At 35.9% G+C, this 12,403-nt stretch overlaps 1 protein-coding gene across 1 annotated transcript in view; it reads left to right on the forward strand.

The window, feature by feature from the left end:
* Window positions 1–12,403, forward strand: part of ADGB (androglobin) — a 178,598-nt gene that overhangs the window by 120,543 nt on the left and 45,652 nt on the right. The window contains exon 27 of the mRNA XM_043888501.1: window positions 5,173–5,357. Within this exon, the coding sequence (XP_043744436.1) occupies window positions 5,173–5,357 (185 nt within the window). The remainder of the gene's footprint in view (window positions 1–5,172; window positions 5,358–12,403) is intronic.

Below are 12,403 nucleotides of genomic sequence, written 5' to 3' on the forward strand. Positions count from 1 at the left end.
TTGTTCTGTTCCATCTCTAACACTTCTCTTGTGTTCAGTTCAGTTCAGTTCAGTTGCTCAGTCATGTCCGACTCTTTGCCACCCCATGAACTGCAGCACACCAGGCCTCCCTGTCCATCACCAACTCCCGGAGTCCACCCAAACCCATGTCCATCGAGTCAGTGATGCCATCCAATCACCTCATGCTCTTTCATCCCCTTCTCCTCCTGCCCTCAATCTTTCCCAGCATCAGGGTCTTTTCCAATGAGTCAGCTGTTTGCATCAGGTAGCCAAAGTATTAGAGTTGCAGCTTCAGCGTCAGTCCTTCCAATGAACACCCAGTGCTGATCTCTTTAGGATGGACTGGTTGGATCTCCTTGCAGTCCAAGAGACTCTCAAGAGTCTTCTCCAACACCACAGTTCAAAAGCATCAATTCTTCGGTGCTAGCTTTCTTCATAGCCCAACTCTCGCATCCATACATGACCACTGGAAAAACCATAGCCTTGACTAGACGGACCTTCGTTGGCAAAGTAGTGTCTCTGCTTTTTAATATGCTGTCTAGGTTGGTCATAACTTTCCTTCCAAGGAGCAAGCATCTTTTAATTTCATGGCTGCGATCACCATCTGCAGTGATTTTGGAGCGCCCCCAAAATAAAGTTAGCCACTTATTCCACTGTTTCCCCATCTATTTGCCATGAAGTGATGGGACCGGATGCCATGGTCTTAGTTTTCTGAATGTTGAGCTTTAAGCCAACTTTTTCCCTCTCCTCTTTCACTTTCTCTTGTGTAGATTTCTTCTTATCTGCCAACTCACCCTTCTTTTCATACTTGTCTATGTATTCTCACATCTCCCTGAGAATACATAGATAAGTAGTCCTCACCATGGACTCCATTCTCTCATGTATCAGAGCTTTTGGTTTTAATTCCCACACACCTCTCACCTTTGTGCCCTCCTCTTTTTTTTTTCTTTTAATTTATTTTTATTAGTTGGAGGCTAATTACTTCACAACATTGCAGTGGGTTTTGTCATACATTGACATGAATCAGCCATGGAGTTACATGTATTCCCCATCCCGATCCCCCCTCCCCCCTCCCTCTCCACCCGATTCCTCTGGGTCTTCCCAGTGCACCAGGCCCGAGCACTTGTCTCATGCATCCCACCTAGGCTGGTGATCTGTTTCACCATAGATAATATACATGCTGTTCTTTCGAAACATCCCACCCTCACCTTCTCCCACAGAGTTCAAAAGTCTGTTCTGTACTTCTGTGTCTCTTTTTCTGTTTTGCATATAGGGTTATCATTACCATCTTTCTAAATTCCATATATATGTGTTAGTATGCTGTAATGTTCTTTATCTTTCTGGCTTACTTCACTCTGTATAATGGGCTCCAGTTTCATCCATCTCATTTGAACTGATTCAAATGAATTCCTTTTAACGGCTGAGTAATATTCCTTGGTGTATATGTACCACAGCTTCCTTATCCATTCATCTGCTGATGGGCATCTAGGTTGCTTCCATGTCCTGGCTATAATAAACAGTGCTGCGATGAACATTGGGGTGCACGTGTCTCTTTCAGATCTGGTTTCCAAGTGTGTATGCCCAGCAGTGGGATTGCTGGGTCATATGGCAGTTCTATTTCCAGTATTTTAAGAAATCTCCACACTGTTCTCCATAGCGGCTGTACTAGTTTGCATTCCCACCAACAGTGTAAGAGGGTTCCCTTTTCTCCACACCCTCTCCAGCATTTATTGCTTGTAGACTTTTGGATAGCAGCCATCCTGACTGGCGTGTAATGGTACCTCATTGTGGTTTTGACTTGCATTTCTCTAATAATGAGTGATGTTGAGCATCTTTTCATGTGTTTGTTAGCCATCTGTATGTCTTCTTTGGAGAAATGTCTGTCTAGTTCTTTGGCCCATTTTTTGATTGGGTCATTTATTTTTCTGGAATTGAGCTTCAGGAGTTGCTTGTATATTTTTGAGATTAATCCTTTGTCTGTTTCTTCATTTGCTATTATTTTCTCCCAATCTGAGGGCTGTCTTTTCACCTTGCTTATAGTTTCCTTTGTTGTGCAAAAGCTTTTAAGTTTCATTAGGTCCCATTTGTTTATTTTTGCTTTTATTTCCAATATTCTGGTAGGTGGGTCATAAAGGATCCTGCTGTGATTCATGTCGGAGAGTGTTTTGCCTATGTTCTCCTCTAGGAGTTTTATAGTTTCTGGTCTTACATTTAGATCTTTAATCCATTTTGAGTTTATTTTTGTGTATGGTGTTAGAAAGTGTTCTAGTTTCATTCTTTTACAAGTGGTTGACCAGTTTTCCCAGCACCACTTGTTAAAGAGATTGTCTTTTCTCCATTGTATATCCTTGCCTCCTTTGTCAAAGATAAGGTGTCCATAGGTTCGTGGATTTATCTCTGGGCTTTCTATTCTGTTCCATTGATCTATATTTCCGTCTTTGTGCCAGTACCATACTGTCTTGATGACTGTGGCTTTGTAGTAGAGTCTGAAGTCAGGCAGGTTGATTCCTCCAGTTCCATTCTTCTTTCTCAAGATTGCTTTGGCCTTTTGAGGTTTTTTGTATTTCCATACAAATTGTGAAATTATTTTTTCTAGTTCTGTGAAAAATACCGTTGGTAGATTGATAGAGATTGCATTGAATCTATAGATTGCTTTGGGTAGAATAGCCATTTTGACAATATTGATTCTTCCAGTCCATGAACACGGTATGTTTCTCCATCTGTTTGTGTCCTCTTTGATTTCTTTCATCAATGTTTTATAGTTTTCTATGTATAGGTCTTTTGTTTCTTTAGGTAGATGTACTCCTAAGTATTTTATTCTTTTTGTTGCAATGGTGAATGGTATTGTTTCCTTAATTTCTCTTTCTGTTTTTTCATTGTTAGTATATAGGAATGCAAGGGATTTCTGTGTGTTAATTTTATATCCTTGTGCCCTCCTCTTTATTCTAAGTGTCCTCTGCTACTTCATAGTCTCATTATGTTTTATCTACAGAAACACTGTGTTTCTGGAATATATTTCTCCATTATATTCACTCTTTTTCTTTATATTCTCTATTTCTCTCTCTCTCTTTCTGTATCACCTTATTCATTACATATGTGTTAGTCTCTCAGTTGTGCCCAACTCCATGTGCCTGTCATGGACTCTAGCCCTCCAGACTCCTCTGTCCATGGAATTCTCCAGGCAAGAATACTGGGGTGTGTAGCCATGCCCTTCTACAGGATATATTCCTGACCCAGGGATCAAAGCCGGGTCTCCCACATTGCAGGCAGATTCTTTACCATCTGAGCCTCCAGGGAAGCCCCTATTCATTACATATCCATCCTTTACTACTGGAATAGTTACCTTTCTAACACACATGATTAAATACGTGATTCCCTTTCATTGAAATTTGGGAGATTGAAGCGTCAGCTGAACTGATTCCTGCTGATGGCTGTGAGGGAGAAAATACCCCATGCTTTCTCTGTCTTCTAGAGGTTGTTGATCATTGGCATTCTTTGGCTTGTAGGTTTATAACCCTGGTCTTTGTATTCCTCTTCATGCACCATTCTCCCTGTGTCTCTCTCCAGATTTCTCCTTTTCATAAGGTCCTCATTTTAACTTGATGATTTCTGAAAGATAATATCTCCAAGAATGGGGGCATGATGAGGTGCTAGCGGTTAGGACTCCAGCAGGTTTTTGAGAGGAAACAATTTAACCTATAACAAACAGTGACAGTGAATCTAGAGGGAAAATAAAGGATTTTAAGATATCAAGGAAGTGAAATGGACAATCTTGGCTGATTATGGTTTGACTTGGGAAACTGTTGGAGAGTAAGTGTTGTTTATTTAAATAGAGGTTTCAGGAAGAGGACTCTATTTGCTGGTTGGGCAACAGAAAGACGATTAATTCATTTTTACGTGTTAAACTTGGTAGACCAGTGAAATGTCTGAGGGACATTGCATAGGGATGCTGGACTGGAAACATGGATTTGAAAATGATTATTCTATTTGTGCCTATTGAAGTGACTGGGAAAGTTTGTACAAAAAGAGCCAGATCCTGGGCAGAATATTAAGATTCTCTGATATTTATGAGAATGTCGATGTGAGAGACGTCTAAAAAAATCACCCCTGAAATAGGAGGTACTAAAATTGTTATGCCCCTGGGGAAAGGTTTTTGAAGAAAGAAGAAATGAGGGTTGATTGAACCCTGTCAAATTCCCCTGAGAGGTCAAGGAAGATGCAAACTGAGATTTCACTAGGGTAGTGACAAGCTGCCTGAAACCATGGCAAGAGCAAATTTAGCACCTTGTTGGGGGCAGAGTAGGGTGTTGTGAGTGAGCGGAAGGTGATGAGCTGAGACAATAGAAGTTGACAACTCTCCTTGGACTGTAAGCTGGGGAGTAAAATAGAGCTGAGGCTGAACAGCGGGGTTGAGTGAAGATATTTTTCAGTTTGGTTTTTGTCTTGTTTTGATCTGTTTTTAAACAGGTGAGACCTCCATGGGTACAAAAGCCAAAATCAAGAAGTAGTAAAGTAGGGAAACTTAAGATACAGAAGAGAGAAGATAGAAAAGCAAGTTCATAGAGAAACTGAAAGTTTATAGAATCCTGAGCATTTGCAAGGATTCACCTAAAGTAGGAAAGAACCCCAACAAAAAGACTAGAGATCTTAGACAGCATTAAGGGACAGAGTTAGGAAGGAATTAGAGTGCATATTTTCATTCTTTTTCCGAGAGTTTCCCAACCAGCATGGTTAAAGGGTGAGAGCACATGACAAGTACTACTTTTGATTTCTATTTTTGGGGCTCAAAGAAAACTCTTGACAGTGAAGTTTTGAAAGCTACTGCCAGCCGTGCTGTTTGTTCCACTGGAGAGAAGGGCATGGTGGAAAGGTGCTATGTGGCAGTAGTTTGCAATCTATCAAATTTTATCAGTGAGTGTATATCATATCTAAATAAAATGTTACATATCTCTGCTTGGGATGTGATAGTAATAAACACCTCATATGTAATTTCATTTTACCCGAGCATACTGGGATCTTTTTCCAAAGTCTATAATAGCACTAACATTTCCAGGATTTTAACTGACTGTCTAAAGTAGGTTTACTTGTAGATTATCATATCAGTAAATGATACAATTTCCTCAGTGGTTTGAAGAAAAGACTGTTGATAAAGATGAATGTTTTTCTTTACAGGTATTCGGTTAAAGTTGCATTGCCACATCCTATTACAATACACGTTCGCACATCCAAACCAGATGTATTCATCAAACTACAGATCTTAGAAAATGAAGAAGTTATCGTGAGCTCCACCGGGAAGGGTCAAGCTATCATACCAGCAATTAACTTCTTGGGGAATGAGAAAGACTTGAGCTCCCAGTGTAAGTGTGGCTTTTAAAATTGGTTGTACATAGATTCATAAACAGATATTTATGTAACTGATGGTTAAAATGTTTTAAGATAAAATAACAAGTAAAATCGGTAAAATTTGATACCATAGTATTTTTAGAAAACTATTGCATTTGTGCATGACATTAGTCCCTGAAGATAGATTTGTTATAATTGTACTTTAAAGACTTTATTACTTGAGCCCTCTCAGATTTTCAAATAAGAAATAGATTTTTATTATTTTGAAATAATTTTTAATTAACCAATTTATTTTAATTGGAGGCTAATTACTTTACATTATTGTAGTGGTTTTTGCCAAATATCGACATGAATCAGCCACGGGTGCACATGTGTTCCCCATCCTGAACCCCTCTCCCACCTTCCTCCGCATCCCTTCCCCCAGGGTCATCGCAGTGCACCAGCCCTGAGCACCCTGCTTCATGCATCGAACCTGAACCGGTGATCTGCTTCACATATGATAACATACACATCTCAACGCTACCCTCTCAAATCATCCCACCCTCACCTTTTCCCACAGAGTTCAAAAGACTGTCCTTTACATCTGTGTCTCTTTTTTTACTTTTATTCCAAATTTATTATTTTTAGAAAATATTCTACTTATTAAAATTGATAAAAATGTTGAAATTACTACCTGCAATGTAATAGTCACAAGAGCTTTTAATTAATAAAATTATTTCTGAAATAAGGGATAACAGTGATACTGTAAGATATATTCATTTCTTTTAATAACTTGGTTATGACTATAAAAGTAACACAGGCCCAATGTAGAAAGCTGAAAAATAGAAAATTATAAACAAGGCAGCAAGAAATCCTTTGTAATCATACAACCCAGAAAAAAGAAATACTGTTAGTATATTAGCTTTTACACCTCTACTGTCCATTTTTACATTCTCATTTTAAACAAAAGTAGATTACCAGTTTTGGTAATTAACATTTGTTTTTCTTATTTGTGACATTGGTTGGGGCCTTCAAACCTATGTTAAATAAGAGTGATGATGATATACTTGTTTTTCGTAAATAGGAAGGCTTAGAGCATTTACTATTCAGTATGATGTTTGTTGTTGACTTCTGATAAATACCCTTTATAATATTTAAGAAAGTTTTTCTCTATTGATAGCTAAGGATTTTAATATAAGTTTGGAACTTTATTGATTACTTCTTTGTTTATAAAAAATCATCAAAGTTTATCCCTTTGAGTCTCATAAATTAATTTTTAATTTGGAATACATTCTTGAAATAAAACTTATTTATCCATGATGTTTCAATACATTCCTATGTTTTGAATATACTATTTTATTTGGCTTGTTAGATCATATTTTCCCTTTAACTTTTAACTATTGTAATATTTTTACAATTTCCAAATAACTGTTTTAGCTGGTCTTCTGTTGTTAATATCTACTTAAACTTTTGGAATTAGTGTGATTTATACATTTTCTATGTTGAGCATTGGATAGATGTTTTCACTGTGACCTAATTCAAATCAGTTTTGGTTAGTATTACATTGAGTTTTATAAAGAACACTTATTCTCTATTTTGGAGGTAAATGATTTGATGTCTAAATACATGCGCACCCACACATACATCCTCTCTATGTATATATAATAAAAAGAAAACTTGCTAGTTTCAATATTTAAAATTTCAATTGTCATTTACATTTTATCTTATTGGCTTGTAATTTTTTGAAAAAATATGTTAACATCTATTTTAATTGTGAAATGTGTACAAATTTATATCTAATATTTTCCAGTTTACATATCTATATGTTACATTGTTAGTTGAAAAAAGTTCTATATTTGCTTTATATTTATTGATATGCTGTATTTTAAAAATGAATGTAAAGCAGTATTTTTTCAACTTTAATAGATTGTATGATAGTAATGCTGGTTCTTCATTTGTTATCATTTGCCTGTTCATTTTGGTTCACACATTTAGCTTTTCAACCTTTCTCTTATAAATGGGTATTTTTTTCCACTAAATCTAAGATTCTAATCTCTGAAATGGGGTGATGTAATCCACTTATATTTATTTTGATAAGCTTGCCTTTTCTGATTTCTGCCTTCATGCTTTATTTTAAAATTGATTTTACTGTCTAGCTAATCTTTGCATAACTATGTGGTGGCTGGCATTCTTCCTGATCTCTCATTATTCCCAATAGCGTTTATGCTGATTCTCTCAAGTATATAAGCAAATTACTAAAAAGGATTTACCTGTTACCTATTTTCTAATATTCACACTTTTCTTTTCTTTCTCCTTTTTAAAATAAATGCAACCAAATCAGGACTCTTTTTCTCCTCTCTTATTGACCCTGAAAACTGTTATTACAGTCCAGGGACATTCCTTTCCAATATGAATGAAAATCTGGAGGAGCAGAGAATTGAGAAGACACTACATTGTAATGACACAATTAGGGCACAAATGTCATGCTTTAGACACAGGAAGGTGGGAAATTCCCTATTATATCAGTAATACAATGAGCTTAGTTAAAACAGCAAATTAATTCAGATCATGGATAAGCCCAAATAACAAAATATAATATTTATACATATTTCTCTTCAAGTATGTTAACACCAGTAAGGGTACTATTAGGTTTTGCTAGTCCAAATGCCACTCTTACTCTTGAAGATGACTGTTTTCTTTTCTCTAATCCATGCTGTACAGATTTTTTTTTTTGCTTTACTTCATGCAGGAATACTGTAATTCCAAAACTTTAGCAGGTACTGTAGGCGATTCGCCTATCCTGTTTATAGCCTTACATCTTTTCTTTAAGTAACTAATTGCCCCTAACGTTACTCTCCAAAGTTTTTGATTTATATTCACAGAGGCAAACACTAGCTTAGCGTATCAGTTCAATTCAGTTTAGTCGCTCATTCGTGTCCGACTCTTTGCAACCCATGGACTGCAGCACGCTATGCTTCACTGTCCATCACCAACTCCTGGAGCTTGCTCAAACTCCTCAAATTCAGTCGGTGATGCCATCCAACCATCTCATCCTTTGTCGTCCCCTTCTCCTCCTGCTCATATAGCTTATCATTATTTCCCTTTAAAAGTTAGCAATTTATGGCTGAGTAATATTCAGTTCAGTCCAGTCACTCAGTCATGTCCGACTCTTTGCGACTGAGTAATAGTAAAGTGAAAGTGAAGTTGCTCAGTCGAGTCCGACTCTTTGCAACCCCGTGGACAGTAGCCTACCAGGCTCCTCTGTCCATGGGATTCTCAAGGCAAGAATACTGGAGTGGGTTGCCATTACTCAGCCATAAAAAGGAACGCATTTGAGTCAGTTCTAATGAGGTGGATGAACCTAGAACCTATTATGCCGAGTGAAGTGAATCAGAAAGAGAAAGATAAATACTATATTCTAACACATATATATAGAATCTAGAAAAGTGGTACTGAAGAATTTATTTACAGGGCAACAGTGGAGAAACAGACATGGAGAATAGACTTGTGGACATGGGGAGAGGGGAAGAGAGGGTGAGATGTAGGGAAAGAGTAACATGGAAATTTACATTATCATATGTAAAAATAGCCAATGGGAGTTGGCTGTATGGCTCAGGAAACTCAAACAGGGGCTCTGCCTCAACCTAGAGGGGTGGGGTGGGGAGGGAGATGGAGGGAGTTTCAAAAGGGAGGGGATATAAGTATACCTATGGCCGATTCGTGTTGAGGTTTGACAGAAGACAACAAAATTCTGTAAAGCAATTATCCTTCAAGAAATTAATTAATTTTTTTAAAAAGTTAGCTTTAGCAAGAGAATCACACATAAACATTTGACACAATGGTATTTTTTTTTTTTTTTTACTTCTGGCCAGGAAAGTGACAGCAATGAAGGAGAAAAATAATGAGAACATAATTCAGAAATTGACCCCAAATTAGAGCCATTATCCAAGAATGTTCTTCTTTTACAAAATGCTTCTATTTCATAATTGTATTTCTAAATGAACTTAAATACAATATCTTAAATTTCCCCTGAAACCAAAACATCATTTTCCTTTTGATTGTTTTGAATATATAGATTAATTATACCTTCATGGTATTGAATTTCTATGCAAGTAAAGGCTGTTTATTTCCATCTATTCAGGACTTCTTTATGGTTCACAGAAACAGTTGAAAATTTTCTCCATAGAAGTTGATAGAGTAGCTATCATAGATTAGATATTTTCTTTATTTAGATGTCAGACAGAATCTTATTTTTAAAGAATGCTATTAGTTTATGTTTATGAATCATATAAGCAGATATTGAATTTTTTTCCTTTCTAAAGGTTTTTTAAGGTGCTTCTCTTGGAAACATATCCATTTATGAATTTTTTACTGTGTGTATTTCTGGAAGGCCCTCACCAAAAATACATGCAAAAAATGTGTTTATGTGTGTTATATTTGTAGTGAAATGGGACGTGACAGATTAAGTTATATATTCTGTAAGCAAACACAGAAAAGTAAAGTGTTAAGTCGCTCAGTCATGTCTGACTCTTTGAGACCCCACAGACTATAGCCCGCCAGGGTCCTCTGTCCATGGGATTCTCCAGGCAAGAATACTAGAGTGGGTTGCCATTCCCTTCTCCAGAGAATCTTCCAGACCCGGGATCTTGCATCTCAGGAAGTTTCTTTACCATCTGAGACACCAGGGAAGCCTGTAAACAAACATTATATGGTACTAAAGAAGGAATAAATTCCATTGCAAAGATATTGAAGGCTTTGAAATGAGCTAGGAACAAAAATATTAAGCCTCTTTAGGTTTTTTGCTATCTCATGGACATTTTAAAAGCATGTCTGTATATTTCATATACTTATTAGGAATAATATTTTACATCAGTATTCATGCTGTAAGGGCACTATAAAATTCATAATTTTCCACAAAATTTTCTTCAGTTCAGTTCAGTTGCTCAGTCATATCCGACTCTTTGCAAACCCATGAACCACAGCACACCAGACCTCCCTGTCCACCACCAATTCTCGGAGTCCACCCAAACCCATGTCCATTGAGTCGGTGATGCCATCCAACCACATCATCCTCTGTCATCCACTTCTCCTCCTGCCTTCAATCTTTCCCAGCATCAGGGTCTTTTCAAATGAGTCAGCTCTTCACATCAGGTGGCCAAAGTATTGGAGTTTCAGCTTTAGCATCAGTCCTTCCAATGAATATTCAGGACTGATTTCCTTTAGGATGGACTGGTTGGATCTCCTTGCAGTCCAAGGGACTCTCAAGAATCTTCTCCAACACCACAGTTCAAAAGCATCAACTCTTCTGTGCTCAGCTTTCTTTATAGTCCAACTCTCACATCCATACATGACTACTGGAAAAAGCATAGCCTTGACTAGACGAACCTTTGTTGACGAAGTAATGTCTCTGCTTTTCAATATGCTGTCTAGGTTGGTCATAACTTTCCTTCAAATCTAAGCAATTGAGGATTTGAGGAAGAAATATGGATGAGTAGTAGTAAAACATTTTATTTCATATAGTTGTATAAGGTTCAAATTTGTTGATGATTTATCATAATTAATGCAACCAGTCTCCTACTGATAGTGATGTTTATCTAATCAATAGTTTATATAAACAGTACTTAATTTTTTAAAGAAATGTGAATAAACATTTTTCTAAACATGTAATATGCATATATTAGATAAATGCTTAGAAGTAGAACTGTTGAGTCACTGGGTACAGACAGTAGTGATTTTGGTATATATTGCCAAATCACCCTCCATTGAGTTTGCATAAATTTATATTCTTTTACCCACTCTCCTGAATGACAGTGTTATCATATTTTTTGGTTTTTCATACTTCTGATTTCAATTTGAATGCTGAAGAAGATTTATTTATATTTTGCTTACCATTATAGCAGTTTAAGCATATTTTTATGTATTTTATATATCACCTTTTAATATTACCTTCTTTGAAAAAAATTTTGAGTGCTTTGCCCATTTTTTATTAAAATCAGTTGTTTTCATCTAATTTATGTGTAGACTATCATATATTAAGAAAAATGTTTTCCTTATTTAATATTTGTCTCAAATATTTTTCATAACAGTGGTTATGAATGATTAAGTACACATTTGAAGAAAGTAATGAAGGAAAGGATAGGGACTTTGTGATTCATTTTTAATTTTTTATTGAAGTATAATCTACATAGAGCAAAAAAATAAATCTAAGTTGATGAGTTTTGATAAGTTTATCTATCAGTGTGACCTACACTCTTAACAAGATATGGAACATTTCTGTTACCTGGAAAAATTCCCTCAGGTTATTTCTATTCAATTTCCCAACACCCAAAGAGGCAAGCACTGTTCACATTCCCGTCACAATAAACTAGTTTTGCATCTTCTAAAACTTCATAAAAAGTAAATACTTAGCACGTTCAGCATGTTTTTAAGATACATCTATGTTGTTGCTACTCCATTCTTTTTTATATTGTTGAGTATTATTCCTTTGTATGGATATACCATATGGTTTATAGCTTTAGATTTTTACTGGAATTTTATTAAACTTGGGGAGCATTGGCATCTTAACAAAATTGAGTTTTCTGGTCTATGAACATATATCTTTATATATATATATATATCGATATATATATAATAAACATATATCTTTAATTTCTCTCACAATGTTTTATACCCTCAATGTATAGATTTTACAACTAGTTTATTAAATTTCTATGTAAGAAATTTATTTTTATGGGAACTCCATCTAGGACTAAGAACTTATGTAAATTATATCATTTGATAGCTGCATTTAATTAACAAATCACATGAGTAATGTTACTCATATGATTTGTCAATTATGAAATAATACAGACATTAAAAATTATAATAACATGCATGTGCATAGTATTAAACACTGAAGTAGTCAGAACATGTGGTATTAGTTTATTGTCATTCAAATGGCACAGAATGAACAAGAATTTGTTGAATTGTACATTCTTGTAAAAATCAGTGGTTAGCAATCAGAAAATGCATTGTTCTATCCAAGTCATATACCATTATAGTGTTTCTTTAAGACCAGGATATTTCCTAGAAGCCAGAGATG

The sequence above is a fragment of the Cervus elaphus genome, chromosome 26, assembly GCF_910594005.1.
Source record: "Cervus elaphus chromosome 26, mCerEla1.1, whole genome shotgun sequence".
Classification (NCBI taxonomy): Eukaryota; Metazoa; Chordata; class Mammalia; order Artiodactyla; family Cervidae; genus Cervus; species Cervus elaphus.